Source organism: Paroedura picta, chromosome 7 (genome assembly GCF_049243985.1).
Source record: "Paroedura picta isolate Pp20150507F chromosome 7, Ppicta_v3.0, whole genome shotgun sequence".
NCBI lineage: Eukaryota > Metazoa > Chordata > Lepidosauria > Squamata > Gekkonidae > Paroedura > Paroedura picta.
The window spans coordinates 32,718,535-32,740,102 of record NC_135375.1 but is presented as its reverse complement, the minus strand read 5'-3'; the positions used below and the strand labels follow the sequence as shown (position 1 = coordinate 32,740,102).

General features: G+C 40.9%; 1 protein-coding gene across 5 annotated transcripts in view; it reads left to right on the top strand.

Annotated features, from left to right (window-relative positions):
• SCAMP1 (secretory carrier membrane protein 1) overlaps positions 1-21,568 on the top strand; it is a 40,356-nt gene that overhangs the window by 12,649 nt on the left and 6,139 nt on the right. For all 5 annotated transcript variants that reach the window (XM_077347324.1, XM_077347321.1, XM_077347322.1 and 2 more), the window contains 6 exons: positions 7,909-8,007; positions 8,404-8,515; positions 9,223-9,351; positions 15,829-15,988; positions 17,549-17,650; positions 19,677-19,794. In XM_077347324.1, coding sequence (XP_077203439.1) covers positions 7,930-8,007; positions 8,404-8,515; positions 9,223-9,351; positions 15,829-15,988; positions 17,549-17,650; positions 19,677-19,794 — 699 coding nt within the window. In that variant the 5' untranslated portion in view covers positions 7,909-7,929. The remainder of the gene's footprint in view (positions 1-7,908; positions 8,008-8,403; positions 8,516-9,222; positions 9,352-15,828; positions 15,989-17,548; positions 17,651-19,676; positions 19,795-21,568) is intronic.

Here is a 21,568-nt window from a genome sequence, read left to right as displayed (position 1 = left end):
AGCATGTGTTAAATTTGTAAACTTTGTGGTAAAAATTGGCTTTTGTATGGTACACTCATTGTAGCCTTGATCTTGTATTACAGCCATGCTGAAGCCTTTCTCAAGTTAATACCTAACTGGGTCAGCATGTGGTCTTCCCCAAGCGCTGTAAGACAGAGGCATCCTTTGCTCCTCTCTCAGCGAGGTGACTGTTAGCAGCTTGAAACTTTTTTTTTGTAGTTAAACTGACACTTGAATAGAATCTTTCTAAAATGGTGTGCAAGAATGCAGTGAATCAAAAGCAGACTTTTGACCTGTCTAGTCTGCTGATCTATACAAATAATAAGAAGATCTCAGTTGTTCTTGGAGTCCCTCTGCTGAGTTATTGTCAGCACTGGCAAAAAGGCTCTGATAATTAATCTGGAGGTTTGTGATCTGGGTATTAAACTTGCCTGTTCCATGCTTAAACCATTTTGCCAGACATGATATTCAATTGTTCAATTGTTTAAAGGAGTTGATTCAAACAGATTTTCCCCCATGAGAGCATAATAGTGAATTGTTTAGTTTTGTTGTTGTTGGGCGGTGTGCTGTTTATGCTTTGCCTATTGAAATCAGCTTGGGAAAAGATATTCTTAATAAAAAAATTTAAGTCAGTAAAAACGCAAAGAACCAGTGCTTATAATCATTCAGATTTCAAAGTATTTTTGCATTGCATTTTGAATTAGTGTAAAGTACTGCACTTTACATATATGAGATACTTGCCAAGATTCAGAGAGCTGTTTTAGGTTCCCCAGGACCTGTGCTTAGCAGTATAAGTCTGCTAAGACCTACAGACTAATATCCCAGGTCAAAAACTGTTTTTGAATTTCCCTGAAGGAATGTATATATAGAATATAGAACCTCAAGTTTTTATGTCATATACAGTATTGCATGATTACTTGCACTAAAATAATATATAATTAACTGATCAAGGTATCCTTACTGTAGCAAGCCCATCAGTTATTATGCACATGAATTTTTTAAAAAAAACTATTATTTTTGCAGATTCCCACTAGTAGTAGCTCTCTTAATGGTTATGCCCATATACATGTATTTTTATGATGGTACTGAAGTTTGCAGCTTTTTGTTACTGATTATTACTCTGTACATTCTAAGGCATGTTGGTTTCCTTTGAAAATTTAAAGTACAATTTTTCTTGTGAAGCTTAATTCAGAGTTTAACAGAGATGGCCAGCATGTCTTGTTTCAGTACACAAATATTCATTTAGCCAGGGTTGTGTATCATAGCCCAGGGACTTTACCAGCATCTATGGGCTTCTCTCTCTCTCTGTCTCTCTGTCACTCTATCTCTTTTGTTATGTAGTATACATATATTACCAAGCAATGATCAGGAAGCTGATGCCTTTGGTAGGATTAGGAAAATGATATAGCAGTAGCCAATATGGAATGCTCTTACATCATCTTTTCTTGTTAAATGAGCAGTACATGTGCTAAGGAGCATAGAAAACATAGGATAGTAAATTAATGCTGCATTGGAGCACTGGCTAACTGCCACAAAGTGATGTCTTACTGAAGAAGGAGATCTGGATTATAGGGATATTTAGGACGACAGGCTTGGGACAGGTTTTTGGGTGTCTTTTTCATGTGGGATGTTTATGAAAGTTAAATAGTGGCATTGGGGAAGGTGGTACAGATCACGGAGAGTTTGGGAACCTTAGGTATGCGTACTGACTCCTGGGTCGGCATGGGAAGCTGGCCATAAGAGGTCACAATGATACTTTGGAGAGATAAACAATGAAAGAGAGGCACAATGGGATTGGATGGCAAGGGATATCTTTAGATATTATATTGTTCTCTTCTCTCTGCTTCTCTCTAGTTCAGACTGCCAACACTTGAATGACAAAGTTGAATATGGCCCTTGGGCACATGTTGCATGAATATGACCAGAGATGTGGGGTCAAAAATTTACTGGTACTTTTTTCCTTGGAAAACTTTCCATTTTTAAAAGATACATTGTTTTATAAAGTATAATATAGTAATGGATGGATGCTGTAGGCAAGCTCAGTGGTTTCAGAATTGTAATTAATGTTATAAAGGTGATTATCCCTAGGAATTGTATGACAAAGTATCTATTATTGATTTGTAAACCTGAGCAGGGGAGGGAAACCACAAATATATAATTTAAATTAAAACAACACCACCATCAAGTTATGAATTCACTTGGTTAGCTGTTCAGATCAACTTGGAACCGAAACTGTAATTCTATGTTTCCTGTCATATAGTGGAAGTGGTATTGTAATCACCAATCTAATATGGAAATAACAGATAATGTAAGTGATGTTACAGAGACAGTGGTGCCTCAGTGACTTCCATGGAACAGAGTTAAATTATTTCAAAACAGTTCTGTGGACAGATCCCAGACATTTGCTGCCCAGTTTTTGATGTGCTAAAATTAGTATGTCCCAACAATTTTCAGTGTAACTTATTTTGATTTTGCGGCCTGAAATATTTCCCACAATGTTGCTTCTGTAGGATGAGGGAACTGTAGGAGCAGCACATCACTGCCTCTGACATTCCTGTATCAGAGGGTCCTAGATACTAAACCTACAATAAATTTTACTTGATGATATGTTTATTCTGAAATCCAGCTGTGTTCAGAAGGCGCTTAATACCTACTAAGTGTGCTTGTGATTCTATCTGAAGTTGCAGTTCTATGGAGAGACTTACTGTAAGTGTTTCTCTCACTATTTCATGCTATAGCCAATGCTTAAAGCTGGCTTAAGGAGCTATGCACACTGGACACTGGGTTGTTATTTGTTAATATATATACTATACGTTTTGAATAAGACCCTCTGCTTTCTGTACATAATATTTTGTATACTTCTGAAATACAATCTAAAGCAGAGATTCCAAACCAGGCGTTACACAGCCTATCAAGCCGTTTGGATGGCCACTGACATCACTAGACATCACTGGAGCCTACTTCCCATGTTGCTCTACAGACCTAGTCTCCTTTTCCACAGTGGAAACCGTAAATGATCAATTGATTTATTGGCTGACTCCTGCATCTTACTTTGTGCCTGCTTCTCTGAAGGGGCATGTCACCACTTCTGTGATTCCTCGAAACCTAAAAAATATTTCAGGGGTTCTTCAGAGTACCTTTATTGGCACAAAAATGGCAAAGCATAAAATTAAAATTTTAAACAATTTCAGTTACAGATTCCATCATGGAAAGATTTTCATTTAAAATTGCCAGCAGAGACTTAGCTACTTTTACAATAATTGCTGAATCCCTCACTCTTAGTATAATTTTAATCCAATGTTTCTCGTCAATACAGAAAGATCTCAGTTTCTTCAAATAATTAACTAAAAGGCAACGATATAGAGCAAACATAGGACATTCCAAAAGTATGTGGCATACTATGTCATGGACAGTATCTCTCCTGAGAAGGGATCTTCAAAAATCTACCTCAGGTGACATTTGAGGGAAAGATGTTTAGACAAGCTAATAGAAATGCTCTTTTTAATGGGTGTGCCTCCAAAATTTGGAGATACAAGGGCATGGTTTGGTATGTTAAAGGAATATCCCAGAAACGGGGAGAACATAGGCTGTTATTAGAGGAATCTAAAAATTGAGCATCCTGATCTTCTAATCTCCATGGTCCAAAGGTTGTAAAAGGCTGATCTAAAATATCAATAAAAGATTCAGTAGAGGAGTTGTTAATCAGGATAGGTGCTGATGATGTAAGCAAATAGGTTTTGTTCTTTTGCAACATACACTATTCTTTAATTGAAAACATATTCTATGATAGTAGTACAGCTACAATGTTAACTGACAGGTTGAGTTAATTAGTTATCAACAATTATGAGGGACTATGAGGAATATATTGCAAAAAACCATAAAGGCCTTATGACTGATGGACAAGTGTAAAACTGACAAATCATCAGGCCCAGATGGCATACATTCAAGAGTTCTGAAAGAACTCAAATGTGAACTTGTGGATTTCCTGACAAAAATATGTGCAATCTACCTGTAAGATCTGCTTCCATTCCCAAGGATTGGAAGGTGCTGATATAACCCCATTTTTAAAAAATGATTCCAGAGGAGATCCAGGAAATTGCATGCCTGTCAGTTCAACATCAATTACAAGTTGGTTGAATCCATTATTGATATGATTAATAAGCATATTGAGGAACAAAAGCTATTGAGGAAGAATCAGTAAGGATTTTGTAAGGAAAGATCTTGTTTCAGTAGCCTTTTAGAGCAGTGGCCACCAACCTTTTTATCACTGGGGGTCAGTGCTTGACAATTTTACTGAGGCCTGGGGGGGGTAGTCTTTTGCCGAGGGACATCGCCACTGCCTGAGCCCCTGCTCCACTTGCTTTCCCGCCAGTACCCCTGACTCCCCGCTGCCTCCTGGGAGGCACTGCTAGCAGCAGCTGCGGTGCCATGCCAAGGGGGAGCCCTAGCCATGGCAGCCGCTGGAGAGCACCAAAGGTGAGCTGGCAGCAGAGTGGCAGGGCAGCCCCTGAGGCAGCAGCCGGGGAGGAGGATGAGGAGGAGCTGCGGCCCGGTGCTGACTGATGTACGGACCGGTACCAGTCCCCGAACCAGGGACTTGGTACCACTGTGTTAGAGTTCTTATAGGGAGTAGACAAGATTGACTCAATAGATGTTTATTTAAACTTCTACAAAACATTTGATATTTTTTTTTCATCAAAGGCTCCTAAGTAAGCTCAGTGGTCATGGAATAAGAGGACAAGTCCTCTTGTGGGTTAAAAACTGGTTAATTAATAGGAAATAGAGAGTATAAACGAGCAGTTTTCACAGTGGAAGATGGTAAGTAGTTGGGAACTGCAGACCCCAGTACTAGGTCACATGCTTTCAAACTTGTTCATCAATGATTTGGAGTTGGGAATAAGCAAATGACACTAAGTTGTTCAGGGCAGTGAAAATGAGGGAGAAACATGATACACTGCAGAGGGATATGTTGAGGCTGCAGAGCCTTAGGGAAGGGCGGTATAAAAATATAAATAAATAAATAAGTGGGCATCAATGTGGAAAGTGAGGTTTAATGTCAGCAGGTTAAAATTAACTCACATTGGAGCAAAAAAAAAATCCCAATTATACATACACTAGTAAAAAAAGCCCATTGTATAAAGAAGACAATGGGCTCTAGCACAGTGGTCCCCAACCTGCGGGCCGCGGCTCCCTCTCCCCGCTGCCCCCCCGCAGTAAAAAACTTCCCGGGCCGCAAGTTTGCGGCCCGGGAAGCTTCTTACTGCGGGGAGGGCGGGGAGAGGGAATCAGGGCCGGGCCGCGCCCATGCAGGCCGCGCCCGCGCGGCCCGATCCGCGGGTGCGGCCCGATCCGCGGGCGTGGCTCTCGGGCGCGGCCCGATCAGCGGGCGTGGCTCGCGGGCGTGGCTCAATCAGCGGGCACGGCCCGCGGGCGCGATCCGCGGGCGCGGCTCACGGGCGCGGCCCGCGGGCGCGGCTCGATCCGCGGGCGCGGCCCGATGCGTGGCGCAGGCGAGGGACTGAAGCTACCTGTAAGAGGAGGCTGGCGGCGCCTCCGCAGCTCTTCACGGGTGCTCCTCGGCGGCTGCTGACGCGGCTCGGCAGCGCTTGTAGGCTGTTTTTTTTTCTTTCTTTGGGTGGCTCCTCAAAGGTTTTTTTTGTTCTGCAAGCAGGAGGGCAAGGAGGGCCCGGCAGGCGTGCTGTGCGCACGCGTTGGAAGAGGGGCGCTCCTCGGCGGCTTCTGTTGCAGCTCGTAGGGGCTTTTTGGCTGTTTTTTTTTTCTCTCCGTGGCTACTCAGAGGTTTCTTTTCTTCTTCAGCCAGGAGGGCAGGGAGGCCCCGGAAGGCGAGCTGTGCACACGGGTCGGAGGAGGGGCGCTCCTCGGCGGCTTCTGTCGCAGCTCGTAGGGGCTTTTTGGCTGGTTTTCTTTTTTCTTTCAGTTGCTCTTCGTAGGTTTGTGTTGTAGGGAGCCCCCGGCAGCCGCGCTGCACGCGGCTGCCGAGGGCTCCCTTGCGGGCGGCAACAAAAAAGCAACTGCGAGCCGTGCTGCGCGCGGCTCGCAGTTGCTCGGGGCTGGGAATCGGAGGGAGCAATCGGCAGGCGCTGCGCGCCTGCCGATTGCTCCCTCCGATTGTCTGTCCAGAGGAAGGGTCCAATCCGGACCCTTCCTCATCACGGACACATCCCGCCTCAGAACGCCTTACCGTTTTATTTAGTCCGTGGCGCCCGCGGCGCCACGGGCGGTGTTAAGATATTGATCGATAGGATCTGAACTGGTACGAACTGACCAGGAGAGAGATCTTGGAGTCATGGCAGATAACTCACTGAAAATGAATGTTTTTTTACTGATGCAATATTGAATTCACTATAATTTGTCCCAAGTCTGCTTACGGGAAGAGGCAGCCTATAAATTAATAAATAATAATAATATTTGAAATGTTGACTTGGTATGGAACTGTAATAAAAAAGGCAAATGCTATGCTGAGGATTATTAGGAAGAGAACTGAAAGTAAATCAGTTAGTATCATAATGTCTCATTTGTAATACAGCTTTGGTGTGTACAGTTTGTGTACCTTGAAAAAATATATTATTTCATTGGAAAAGGTGCAAAAAAGGGCAAGTAAAATTATTAAGAGGGTGGAACGCTTTCCCTATGAAGAAATGTTAAAGATGCTAGGGCCCTTTAGTTTGGAGAAATGATGAATGAGAATGTTTCCATTCTTCACTGCCTCAGCTCCTGTGACAGAGCACAAATCCGGGGTGGATGAGGTGCACTGGGCCAAATGCTCCCCTGTGCTGGAGCAGGAAGAGGCAGGGCAACCTGCCCTGGCTCAAATTGCAGCCTGCAGCCTGGTATGGAACCTCTAGTGCGGAAACGGTTTGTGGGGTAACATACAAGTATATAAAATAATATATGGGATATAGAAGGTAGAAATAAATACTTTTCTCCCTTTCTCACAATACAAGAACTTGTGGATATTCAGTGACAGTGATGAGCAATAGGTTTGGAACAGATAAAAGGAAGTAACCTGAATTGTCCAAACAGTAATTAACAGTTGGAATTCACTGCCACAGGAAGCTGTGGCAGCTACAGGCATAAAGAGGGGATTGGATAAACACAAGGAGCAGACATCCTTCAGTAGCCACAAGGCATAGATGGAACACTATGTTTGGGGCAGTGAAGTTCTGTATTCTTGGTGCTTGGGGAGTTACAGTGGGAAGGCTTCTGGAGTTCTGGACTCACTGGTGGACCTCATGATGACACTTGGGTTTTGGCTATTCTGTGACACAGAGTGGTGGATTGGATGGGCCATTGGCCTGATCCAACATGGATTGTCTTATGTACTTAAAATCCTTTTAAAAATAAATCTTTCCTGATTAACAAATATAAATAATGAATTTTAATGAAAATACTGACAGAACCTGTAGATTGCAGAGGCTGTTTAAAGGGGAAGAATGTTTCTTTCTTGCACTGAAGTAATTTCTGTTTTATGATGGTGCAGCACATGCGCATATCCTTTAAAAATGAAGTGTGTACACTATACATAAATATAATCAACCAAGGCTATAGTTCTAAGTACACTTACCAGGGAGTAAGTCTCATTGAGCTCAGTAACTTATGAGGCAACATGCTTAAGAATTACAGTGCATGATTCATTTAATCAGATGACAGCCTTTGAAAAATATCATATTACACCTGTGGCCCTATTTAAAATCTCCTATAAATATAATTTGAGTGGATCAACAAATATTAGACTAATATGGAGAGGCAATTTATATGTTTTTTTTCAGTTTTCTTTGGTGTAAAATATAGTAAGTTGATGTTTACACATACAGCATATTGTATAAATAGTCCTTCAGTCTTCTGTAATTAATATCCAAGAACTAAAATTCTTTATGTCTTTCCCAGCCACCACCAGGTAATGTCAAAATGCCCAACGTGCCCAGTACACAACCAGCTATAATGAAACCAACAGAGGAACCGCCTGCTTATACTCAAATTGCAAAGGTATATCTAATATTTATTTGATCCTTTTATATAGTACTGTCTCATTGTTCTCTTCTTTCAAGGAGGCTAGGGTGGCTTACAACTTTGATAGGATAGGCTGAGAGGAATGAGTGTCCCCAGGTCATGTGTCAGGTTTCATGGTAAGCAAAGGTTTGAGCCTCAGTCTTCCCAGGCTTAGATTGACCAGTATAACTCACTCCCTTTCAGTATTACCCATATTATTGATAACTAAGGTTGCAGTCCTAAAAAGAGTATCCTGGTAGTAAGCCTTATTTGAATAAAATGGGAATTACTTCTGAGTAGGCCGGTTCAAAATTGTTCTTAAAGAATTTGAAAATGTGGAATTTATTTTTTAAAGTTTTTTCATTTACTATCTCCTAATACATTTTTACTTAGGAACATGCCTTGACTCAGGCTGAACTGCTAAAGCGTCAGGAAGAATTAGAAAGGAAAGCAGCTGAATTGGATCGCAGGGAAAGAGAAATGCAGAGTCTCAACCAACAAGGAGGTATGATTTGAAAATTTCCTCTACAAAAATAATAGGCTACATTTCTCTTAATTATTGTATTAATGGAAACCATTGAATTCAGTGTCTACAGTTAGTGTAAACTAGTATTTGAACTCTAAAGCTCATATCCATCTTTCATTAAAAACAAAACTGATGCTGAATGTCCATTTTTTTGTGCCAGTCCATTTCTCTTCTTCCTGCTTAAAAGTGGGGGCCGTGGGCAAGGAGAGCTAAACGGCCGGCTAAAATGGCTTCCCGTCAAACAGCTGCTCACACGGAGAGCGTGTAGGCCTTGTGGTGTTCTTGGCTGCCTGGCACAGGCACAGCACACCTTTCCAAACAGCTGACTGCATGCAGAGCGAGCTCCCCGCACGTGTGGCTTAGGGTGTGCGGGGCTGCCCCACAGTAGCCATTTCAGTGTGCTCGTTTCCTTCTCTCCCTTTGAAAACAAGGGAAGTGAACCAGTGCGCTGAAATGGTTTAAGATTGATAACAGGACATTTATGTCATGTTAATATGTTCTGTATTAGTCTAGATAACTATTCTGCTTAGAATTTTTAATATCATTCTAGATAGCACTAACAAGCTGCTTGTAACAATCAGAAGTACATTGGACAGTGAAAGATAACTTGAGGCTTGCTTTTAGGCACTATGAAAATATAACGTATGGAATGGCCATAAATATTGAATACCGCTTTTCACTTTCAGGAAGAAAGAACAATTGGCCCCCACTTCCTGGAAATTTCCCAGTGGGTCCCTGTTTTTACCAGGATTTCTCTGTTGACATCCCTGTAGAGTTTCAGAAGACAGTAAAAATTATGTACTACTTGTGGATGTGTAAGTAAATTCCAATTTATGTACATTTAGTGTTTGTATATTACATTTATGTTTATATCAGTGTCCCTACTTGCTAATAGAAAATTTGGGGTGGATAGGAACCTGTTCAATCTAACATTTAAAATATTTCACATGTGTAGACTTTAATGTTAGAGATTTTTAATATTTTTCTTCTGGAAAATATCAAACTGGTGAAAAGAGAAAATGCTCAAGACTTTTAATATACATTTGCTGAAACTATCCTCAGTTTTTTTCTCAATGTAGCGGTACAGGTTTGCATTTGTATGTTGAAAATTGTTTAAAATATGTCCAACTTCTATATGTTATGCATATGTGTCAATTAAACCCATTTGCAATAAAATATTCTGTTTTCACTCAGTTATATTCATTCACATCAATAGATCCTTACCCACAATCTACCTCTGCAGCACAACCCTGAAACATATTTGGAACTCAGAGTATGTGACTGGTCCAAGGTCCAAATGAACTTCATGTTATGTGAGCTTCATGGATTTAAGTGGGTTTCCCAAATACTAGCCAGCACTCTCAATACGACAAGACACTGACTTTTTAAATTAAGGCTGCGGTATCATTTGTCTGTTGATGCCTGATGCTGGTATGAGGGCCCTTAAAATCGATTCAGTTGCTTAGTAGTTGAAATCATTAGACTTATACTGTGAGTTTAAATCTGCTTGCAGAAAATTAATTTCCACTGGAATCACTGACGTCTAAATAAAGATCTTTAAACTTGAAATTTAAGACTTTTTTGAGGTTCAGGCAGTGGTACATAGGCAAATAATGATTTCAGTGCGGGTGTATACCTGCATCTATATATAAAAATAGAAAACATGCATGTTTTTACATTTGTTCAATACTCTATCCCTGGAAGTGGGGGAAAATTCATAAATAAGTAAAATAGGAAACCATATGACAATGAATTTGACTTGAAGATTGGTTACTTCAAAGTTTTACATCACTTTCCTGCAATAGTCTTTTATTTTATTGTTTTGTCCTATTTTCCTTTACTTTAGAAGTCTTAGCTGTGTCCCCAAGCCAGCAGCTGCTCTAAGCTATGCTATCCGGGTGAGCCCAGACCCTTGCCGGCTTTCTCCCACTGGAGATTCCCAGCCTCTTTCCTTCGGACTGTCTTGGGTGCAATGCCACTAGGTGCCCTTGACAGGGAGAGGGGCGTTCCATGGCAGTAGCACTGGGGAAGATTCTCTTCCCCCTGCCCTGGATCAAGCAGCAGCAGTGCAAATTTGTTGCAGTGCTCATTGGGACTTGTGGTGTGGCAGGTAGCACTTCAAGCCAGGTGTTTTCAGGAGCTCTCTATGGAAGGAGGCTCACTTCTAAGCCCTTCACTTCCAGGTATCCATTTCACTTTCCCCCACTTTGATTAAACCCATCAGTTTAATTCCCTCCTGCTTTGAAGTGAGGGGAGCTAAACTGATGGGTTTGATGGCTCACAGCATGGTCAGAGTGCTTAAAAAGTGCCAAATTCTAATCTAGGGAAACAGGTTTGATTCCCTCATCCTCCACATGCAACCTGCTGGGTGACTGGGCTAGTCACAGTTCTCTTAGAGCTGTTCTTGTCAAGCAGTTCTGTTAGAACTGTCTCATCTGGACCAGGGCCTGCTTTAGGAACAGAAGAAGCCTCAAATAATTGTATCTGGCCTTCTAGTCCATAGGATCGATTAAGGTCCTTAGTGTCCTACTTAGTTAACATATTATATCACTTTGTATAAGGGAGTCAACTGTATATTTAACATTTCTGTTCCTGTAATTTATGTATGCTGCTTTATTTATTTATGCCTGACCACTGATAAAGGCAGCAATGCAGAAACGCATCTGGTCAGTGGTGGCATTAGCATGAATGTACACTTGGATTTTAATGAGGCTGTATTTTAAGCCTTGGTTTTTAATTTTATTAAACATTAATATTTAATTTTACAACATGTTTTACCCTACAGAGGCTTAAGCACATTTTCCTTATTCAGACATAAAAACCAGCCAGCTGTCCTTTGAATGTACCAAGCACACGGTAGATCTATTCCTCGTAGTGTGGCAAAGCCTAATCCTACATCAACATGTAAATAAGTTTAAATTTCCTTAACTGACATCACAAAATATGCCTATTGGAAAGTTACGTAAAATTTCATTGTACCAGTTTGTGGTCACCAGTTCTGTTTTCCAAAGTCATACTAAAGGTTATGTCTAGAAGTGTATATGCAGCTGTTCACAATCTTTATATGTAACTGTTGGAGGAGTTTTGGTGGCTGTTTAATTTGTAAGAATAAAATGTCTTTTGCTGTGTAGTCTTTGAATATATCTAATTATAGGTTTGGATAGTATTCCTGTATGTATTTACTGGCCTGGCTCTCAAATAATTAAGTACTATCTGCAAAAGCCTGTATCTAGTAATTACTGTAGAAACGTCAGTTACTAAAGCAAGAAACATTGTACTGATTCTTAAACTTGCTGGAAATTTTGTTCCACATATATATAATTAAGATACAAATATATAGGTGTGTGTGTGTGCATATGTATGTATATATATACACATACACACAGACACCTTTATACATCACTGCAAGTAATGGCTGCTATGAAAAGGTTGATTTCTTAATTTTAGGTGAAAATAAAATATATTTATTTTATTATTAGTTTTATATGCTGCCAGTCCCTGGCCAGCTGGCTTATGGCAGCTTACTTAAAAACAACCAAACAATAAAATAGTTAATAACAATTAAAACAGTTCTCCCACCCCCTAATGCTTAACCACATCCAAGCCTCAAAACTCACAACTACCATGCCCAGAGCATGACAACCACCCCACAGGAGAGGGGAGGAGGAGAGAAAGGAAATGAGAGGGCAGATCTTCAAGCCCCCTCTCCTACCAGGCCTCAAACAAATACCTGGTGGAAGTGCTCCATTTTGCAGGCCCTGCGGAACTGATTCAGCTCCTGCAGGACCCTCAGCTGTTCTAGGAGCTCATTCCACCAGGCTGGGAACAGGGCCAGGCAAACCGCACACGGGCCAAGGACCCCCAGCCAGTGAGATCTTACCGAGTGCAAGGCCCTGCAGGGTGCATAAGGAGTGAGTAAGATGGTCCCACAATGCGCCCAGACCACAATGGCCTTAAAAGTCAATACCAGAACTTTAAACTTGATCTGGTAGACAACTGGTAATCAATGCAGCTGCCCCAGCACAGGCTGGATATGGGCTCTCCAAGGTATACCAGAGAGAACCCTAGCAGCTGCATTCTGTACCAGCTATAGTATCTGGGTAGAGCGAGTTACAGAGATCTAATCTGGAGATAACCGTCACTTGTATCACTGTAGCCAGGTGGTCCCGAGACAGGTAGGGTACTACTAGCCATGGCTGGTGTAGATGGAAAAATGCCAGTTGGGCTATTCTGGTGATTTGGGGCTACCACAGATAGGGAGGCATCCAAAATCACCCCCAAGTTCCTGACCGTGTGTGAGGTCTTAAGCTTCATGCTGGCCAAGGAGGGAAGATGCTCTGGCTCAGGTCCACCAAAGGAGGGGTTGAGTTTATTAATGATAAAGAATGATAGCAAGCTAGGAGATTAGCTCATTATTGATTTACAAAATAATGGTTTAAAGCATTTAAATTGCAATGAAAAATCCAATTACCGGTTTAAATAACTTTTCAATTCATATTTTTGCATCTGTTCAGAGGCAGTGTCATGAACCTGGGATGTACTTCCAGGGGGCACAAAACAAGCTGAAACATTTCTTTGCAAAAGGTCCAAAAACTGTTTATTAAAGTTCACAGAGAGCAACTGAGAGACAGAGTTTCTGTTTAACTCTGGATACACTTAAAAGGTAAAGGTATCCCCTGTGCAAGCACCGAGTCATGTCTGACCCTTGGGGTGATGCCCTCCAGCAGATTCAATACGGGGTGGTTTGCCAGTGCCTTCCCCAGTAATTACCGTTTACCCCCCAGCAAGCTGGGTACTCATTTTACCGACCTCGGAAGGATGGAAGGCTGAGTCAACCTTGAGCCAGCTGCTGGGATTGAACCCTCATGGGCAGAGCTTTCAGACTGCATGTCTGCTGCCTTACCACTCTGCGCCACAAGAGGCTCTTATAAAGATAAAGGTATCCCCTGTGCAAGCACCGGGTTATGTCTGACCCTTGGGGTGACGCCCTCTAGTGTTTTCATGGCAGATTCAGTACATAGATTCAATACACTGGATACACTTGGAGGAGCCTTTACTTGAAGACCAAGAATTAGATCTCATTAGCCTCTTGTGGTGCAAGGTGGTAAGGCAGCCGACATGCTATCTGAAGCTCTGATCATGAGGCTGGGAGTTCGATCCCAACAGCTGGCTCAAGGTTGACTCAGTCTCCCGTGCTTCCAAAGTCAGTAAAATGAGTAGCCAGTTTGCTGGGTGGTAAAACGGTAATGACTGGGGAAGGGAATGGCAAACCACCCTGTATTGAGTCTGCCATGAAAACGCTAGAGGGTGTCACCCCAAGGGTCAGACATGACTTAATGCTTGCACAGGGGATACCTTTACCTTTATCTATAATGCTGCTCTGCCTCTCAATTCTTATTACAGCCCCTGGTGTGCTCTAGGCATTTGCTAGTGGACTGAGGAATGGGGTTGGAAGTTTGCAGAAACTGTGGACACACATCCCCTTTGCAGGCTTTTAAGTGACTACCCTGCTATTTAGTTGAAATTCCAACTGGTTTGGACATCTATTATGTCATAGTAAAAATTATGTTCCATCCCTGGTTTTATTACACAGCAGATAGTCTTCAAATTGTCGATCCAGTGTGCTGCAGCAGTAACAAAGGCAAACTCTGTTCGGGATTATTAGTAAAGGTATTGAACGCAAAACGGCCAATATTATAATGTCCCTGTATAGATCTATGATGCAGCCTCATTTGGAATACTGTGTGTAGAACTGGTGAGTTCATCTCAAAAGGAGAGATAGAAGAGCTGGAATAAGTTCAGAAGAGAACAGCCTAGATGAGTAGGAGGTTGGAGCACTTTTCCCTATAAGGAAAGGCTGAAGAGTCTGTGACTTTTCAGTTTAGAAAAGAGACAACTAAGGGTGTGCGTAGTAGAGGTTTGTAAAATTATGCAGAGAGTTGATAAAGAGAACTTTTTCTCCCTCTTCCAAAATACTTGAATTTAAGGGCAACCAATGAAACTGATGGGCAGTAAATTCATGATGAACAAAAGGAAATACTTCTTTATTCAGAGAATGATTAAAATATGGAATTCATTGCCAGGGGATGTAGTAATGATTACAGGCAGCTTTAAAAGGAGATTAGAAAGATCCATGGAGGATCAGAGGTGATATATGCCCACCGTTAGGGAGTTCAAGTTCATTTTAACTCATTGTGGGGAGAGATCCAAATTATCTGCAGTGCCAGAGAATTCTTTCATAATACCATTTTAATAACAGCAGCATTAAAAGGGGTGGCACTGTGTCATGTCTGAAATCCAGCGTCTACCCAGAGACAGACTGGGTACAGATTTTCAGACAGTCAGAATAACATGCCAAAATTAGATCATTATCTAATTAACCGCTATGTACAAAGTATGATAAAATTATCCAATCAGATCGAGGCCTTTGGTTATCTCTTTAGTCTTGCCCATCTTCAGACATCTAGTGGGGATGTGTTCCCTGTCCGGGCCAGTTTCCAGGGACTTTACCACTGCGTCAGGCAAGCTGCCAAGGCACCTTGCAGATTTCTTAGTCTGTACAAAGCTCTCTCTATATTTCTCTAATGGCAGGATGCTTTACAAGAGGGAAAACCCTGATGGTCACTCCATCAGTGGCTACTAGTGATGGTGACTGAAGGGAGCCTCCACATTCAGAGGCACTAAACCTTTGAATCCCAGAACCAGGAGGCAACATCAGAGTCAGGGCTCAGCCTTTATGCCCTCTTGTTGGCCCTCAAGAGGAACTGGTTGATCATCATGTGAGACAGGATGCTGAACTAGATGGACCATTGGTTTGATCCAGCAGGCTTCTTCTGATGTTCTTATATGTCATGTGGGGACTAAATCCTCAGTTATTGCAGGATCTGAACATCTACATGGGGTCTTATAATCCATGGTTCAACTTAACAATTACTTGCAAATGTTGTTATACATCAGCTTAGATAAATGCAGAACCAACCTACTTTATTGAAAAGCGTACTGTTGAAGCCAGAAACAGTGCTCTTTCTCCTTTAGGACCCATATCTGTTAAACAGATGGAAATGGAGAAGAAATCCAACTTTAACACAGAAATATTCAGCTATGTGGTGAACAGGGTCCACTTATTGGTGCTATTGCAAAACATTTGAGGGTCTTTTAAAAAAATCTATCATGCAAACTGGTTCTAGTGATAACGTTTTGATATAATTGGCAAACTTTTACATTTTTAAGTCTAATAGATATATTTATTACATTGTGGGCATTCAATATATGCAAACCTATGTTTTTTGTAGTTCATGCAGTAACACTATTTCTTAACATCTTTGGATGTCTGGCCTGGTTTTGCTTGGAGCCGAAGCGAGGAGTTGACTTTGGACTGAGCATTCTCTGGTTCTTGCTTTTCACTCCCTGTTCATTTGTCTGCTGGTACAGACCACTTTATGGAGCCTTCAGGTAACAATCTCAGTCTGGCATTTAATCAGTCGTATTAAGACTCTACATTATTTAACAGCTTTTAAATCATCTTCTTGCTGCTTAACTTGGTTTTACAGCTCTTCATGTGAATTCATATAAAAATTTGGTAATTTTTGCAGTAATGTAGTTGTCTAATCTCTAGTCTTTTGAAACTTTGTTTATACTGATTTTATAAACAGTGATGATTAGCCACCAGAGTCCCAATTAGGCACCAGGGGCCTGATCCAGACTGATTTGGCTTCGGCGCCCATTGAAGTCAATGGCACCATTAACTTTAATGGGAATTCCAGTGTTCCCGCCTTTCCTGGGGCCTGTTTTTTTCCCCAGTTATACCCTCCAAAATTTCAGGGTAGCTTCGGGAGGTTCTTCCCTGACCCTCACCCCTCTGAATTCCACAATGATTGGACCACGGGATCCACATCCAGGGGTTCCAAAAGAGGGTGCCCCCACCCACTCTATTCTATACAATGGGACTGATTGGTTTTACTGTATGGTTTTACTGTGGACTTTACTGTTGTATGCTGCCAGTTGGCCAAGAGTGACGGCAAACAAATAAAATTAATAATATTAATAATAACAATAATAACAAAAACATTTTGTTTGAGCGGAGACTGACTGTAATGTATCCATTTAGGAATCAGCATGAACCTCCACAAAATACTGGGAAGTTTATGCTGATTGTCTTGCCACAAACTTCAGTTCAGAAACCATGAACAGGCCAAAATTAATCACAAACATTCGTGAACTGGTTTATGCCCATCCCTATATGTGGCATTGGTGATTGCTTTGTAAATATGATCATTTTTATACCTTGACATTTCCCAGAAGTAATAAAATGGAAAATAGAAGAGTGATCATCCTGGATTCTAAATAGAAATGTGCTGCATAAACTGACATTTTTCTGCTTCCCCCATTCCATTGTAGTTATCTGACCCCTCGAAGCTATAGCCTGTGTATCACTAGATCCTCAGGAACTTCCTTGGAATCAAAGTCGTGCAGTAAAAGAGTGGCATCAGCAAAAGTTGTGCTGCTGCTGTTCCACAGACCTAAGATCTTACTATGGATGGGAGAGGCAATTATGATCCATAGAAGCATAATTCAATAGGTGGCATTTTACTTTAGTGATTAGTGAAAAAGACATTTCTTCAATAAAAAAAGGAAAGGCTGGAAATAAGGTGTTATTTGACTATAAGGCAAAAATATTAGCTCAAGGTTTATTACACAATGCAGGGATCCCATCACTAACTGTGTAATTGTTTTAAATTGTTTGTTTTTAAGACATTTGATACTCTGCTGCTTATGCAATATTTAATTAGTGTTTATATTGATAGCATTTGGGAATACTGCTTCATAAACTAGGCAGCTCTATTTCCATAGCAACTGGATATAGTCACAAAAACAAAGCTTATATATATTTTGTATAATTTTAAATGCTTCGACTGATGATCATGCTTTCCTTGCATGACCATCTGTGGTGATGTTTGGCAAACATGGTGAATATCTTTCAAGTGTACTTCCCTATCCCTTTGTCTTTTTCAGGAGTGACAGTTCTTTCAGATTCTTTGTTTTCTTCTTTGTGTACATTTGTCAGTTTGCAGTTCATGTCCTTCAGGCTGCAGGTTTCCAAGGATGGGGCAACTGGTAAGTAGGCCGTTTCATTGTTAAGCAGTAAATGTAGTGTTTAGTATCCATATCACTCTTACAAGGGGCAATAAGGCAGTTTTGCAAGTTAAGTAGAGCCATATGCCATAATTAGCATCTGTGTAGCATAAGCAGTGTTTTCTGCCTTTTTGTGGCCCATCCTTCCATATAAAAATTAGCAGTAGCAAGATGAGATTCAGTGGAACAGTGGTGGCAGTGGTGACTATCATTCTTATTATTATTAAATTTTGAATCTATATTTTAAGGCATCCCTAATATACTTTGGCATAGGCTGTGCATAGGCTATCACAGCAACTAAGTCAGTGATACAGAAAAGATATTATCTGTGAGTTTTCTAAGCAATCAAAACCAATCACCCAGTCAAGCCATGAGTGGCAGACTTACAGAGGAATAAAACAGACCAAGATAGAGGGGAAAACGGAGATTCGATGGAATAGTGAAAATCTTCCTGTGAATGGAGATCCTTTCCTAGTAAACTGAAGAAAGGATATTTAAATGTATGAATAAGTAATTCAACTAGCCTTGTTGTGTATCTAATAAAAGCTTCTAGTTATCTTGGTATTCTCCTTCAGCATAAGAATATACACTATATGCAAGGAAATGCATTCTTGTGTGTAATCTATAGCATAGTTAGAACTCCCACTGAACTCCCACTGAATGAAATGGGACATTTACCGCACCTTGTATTTTATTTTCTAATGTATTTCTCCTGGCCCCAATTCATTGTGTGAAGGTCAGTGCCATTGATTTCAAAAGGAAATCTTTATTTACAAATACATGTAGTCTGCATGTTGTATTAGTAGAGTGTGTCTACTGATTTCTGTAAAGTTCCCCCACCCCTTACACACCCCATTCCTGTTCACTATGCCAGTGTATCTGCAAGTTTCTTTTCTTAGATCTCGGGCCATTTTGTTCATTGGACTACTTATATGAAATGGTGTCTAGAGTAAAAAATGCTTTGGCATGCCAAAAGCTAGAGAGGTTCAAATATTGGAGGTCTATGGCAGCCTGCCTCTAGCTTTTCCAGTAAATACTGCTGATGCTCACTTCTTATTTCTTTGCTTTTGTAAAAGATGCAAACTTCTTTAAACAGTGTGTGTTTATACTCTTTCTCAGTTGAATCAGGATACTTATGCATATTGTCCACAGACTGATTGCTGGGTCTGCCAGGAAGGACTAATCGGGCTCAGCATTGTTCAGTTTTCAGAATTACTCCTGTGATGGGAATTCCATATAAATGAGTTGAGTGGATGTTTTTTCTTGTAAGAGAATTTGTCATTTCCCTGAGGTGTGGGCAAATAATGGTCAAAGCCATTCACAGAACACATTTCTTCGGGAACCACAAAATGGAACATTTTTTGGCACCTAACAACATATTGGAACAGATTGGAATCTGCTTACTTTAGTTTTAAAGAGACTTATTTTCTTCAAGGAAATCTTTTAAGATCAGAATATTTCTACAGCTATAGCCCTAAAATTTGTACTACATTTGTGCAAAGATGGGCCTAGATTAGTTAAAAGCCATGAGGTTTGGGGCATGGAATTCTATTTGTGTATTAGGTATCTCCCAAGTTGCAGAAGCCATTTGAAAGATCCTTGTATTAGATGCGGTTTTGGTGACTGGTGACCTTTGAATCTGATTACTCTCAAAAGGGTGTGTATGTGAGAGAGAGAGAACACATTTGAACAGAATTCTCAATCAGAATTACAAGTCAAAGGTTACTTACAAGAACCCAATAAGATGACCAATATATTTTTGTTCATAATCTCAACTGAAATGTTTATGTGCTTTCAATTCTTAGTGCTGTCTGAACAATATTTTGTATAAAATACTTTTAAAACCTTGATTCTTACTTGGTATCATCAGAACTAATAAGGTACATGTTAGAAATAATTATTTATTTGTTGAGCATTTTAGAGTAAGGAACAATGGTTCCATAAGATGTACCATGCTGGAGCATATGCTTGTACGTACAAAGAGTTGTGTTTTCTTTTCTCTCTCTAGTGGATGGATCTCATCTCTTACTGGGCTTAACCTTAGTATTCCAGTAGGCATTATGATGATAATCATAGCAGCACTTTTCACAGCATCTGCAGTCATCTCATTAGTTATGTTTAAGAAGGTAAGTGGCTTTCTGCTTTCAGATCCTTGCTGTTTGATAAAGTTAAAGAATGTCATAGAGCCCCAGTAGGATCTTGCTTGCAGATCCAGCCAGATAAAATTAGGAATATTGTGCAAGGGAAAATACATAGAGATGATTTTGGCAATCAAAATTAGTTAGAATTTCATCTCATTGGTTCTGGTCTAGTTTGAATTTGCTTTTATCCCCTGACTAAATTTGTGTTGACCCCTACCTGTACTGTAGTAAATTTCCCCAAAATACGAAAACTTAGAACTTGAGACAAAAAGATTCAGTAGTTTATTTCAGGAAAGAATGTACAGGAACACAGCATCACAGGAAAACCATATGATGCTTTGGACGAAGACCATAGAGTTCAAAGGACACTTCAAGGAGAGAAATTCTCTCCACCTCCAACAATATATTATTCAGTTCACACAAAACAGGTCTTATCTTCAAAGGGAAATGCAGATGGCATCTATCACCTCTACTTGCCAACTTATAGTCTAAACATATAGCTGTGAGTCCATCTGGCTTAGAGCATGGGGGGGGGGGGAACCACTGGAGAAATCTCTGCTTGGACTTTGGCCAAGCACTCCTTAGAAAGATCATGGAAGATAGCCAGGATAGGGGGCTACTTGACATCTTACTCCCCCAAGGCCACCAAATTTTTTCAAGACACAAAATACTACAGGTGCCCCCAGTAACGCCAAGAGACTAATACCTTGGAAATCTCAAAGTGCACGTTTGCATCTATCATGACAGGCACCGGCTGATTAGGAGTGGGGTGCCATGCATCAGGTATAGAGGCATGTTTCAGGAGGTTGGAGTTAAAGGCAGGGTGAATTTTTCAATAGGTGTAGAGTAACTCCAGCCTAACAGCAACCTATGCTATACTATTTAGGATGCTTAGGGCTGATCCTGCGTTGAGCAGGGGGTTGGACTAGATGGCCTGTATGGCCCCTTCCAACTCTATGATTCTATGATTCTATGATTTATTTAAATGGTCTTAGACAGAGCAATAGCACAAGTCTTTGTGTCTTGAAAAAATTTGGTGGCCTTGGGGGAGTAAGATGTCAAGTAGCCCCCTATCCTGGCTATCTTCCATGATCTTTCTAAGGAGTGCTTGGCCAAAGTCCAAGCAGAGATTTCCAAATAAATAAATAAATAAATAAGTATAGAAATAAATAGAATAAAGTTGGACACAAATTTCACAGACAGCCACCTTGTTTATAATTTCCTCCACCTTAAACGCCCCCACATATTTATCGCTCAATTTTCTGATGTTTTTTTCAAGTATTTTGTGAAAATATACACAAAGTCCCCCATTTCCAACCCTGTTTTGGGGATCCTTTTGTAGTCCACCTACCCTTTGTACATTTTTTCACTTTCTTGAGGACTGCAACAGTTCACCCCCAAGAGTCATGTATGTGCTCTGCCCTGTCCTTGATGTCCCTAGGACTCCTGGCAAGGGGCTGCAGGTTGGGGAAAGGGTGAGGGGCCTTGAAGGGCGGCAAGCCTCAGCTCTGGCTGGGAGCAGTATTATAAATGTACTCTGTGAATGGGAGCAAATCAACCCAGTCATCCTGCTGAAAATTTATAAAACGATGTAGCTTATTGTTGTAACACCTAGTTAGTTCTTTCCGTTTGACCATTACTTTCAGGGTGGTAAGTGGAGCTTAATCCTTGTTTGACTTCCAAGAGGTTGGAAGATATTGCAAAGAATATTTGAAAATAATCGTCAATAGGCTTAGCATGGATGTTCAGCATTATTATG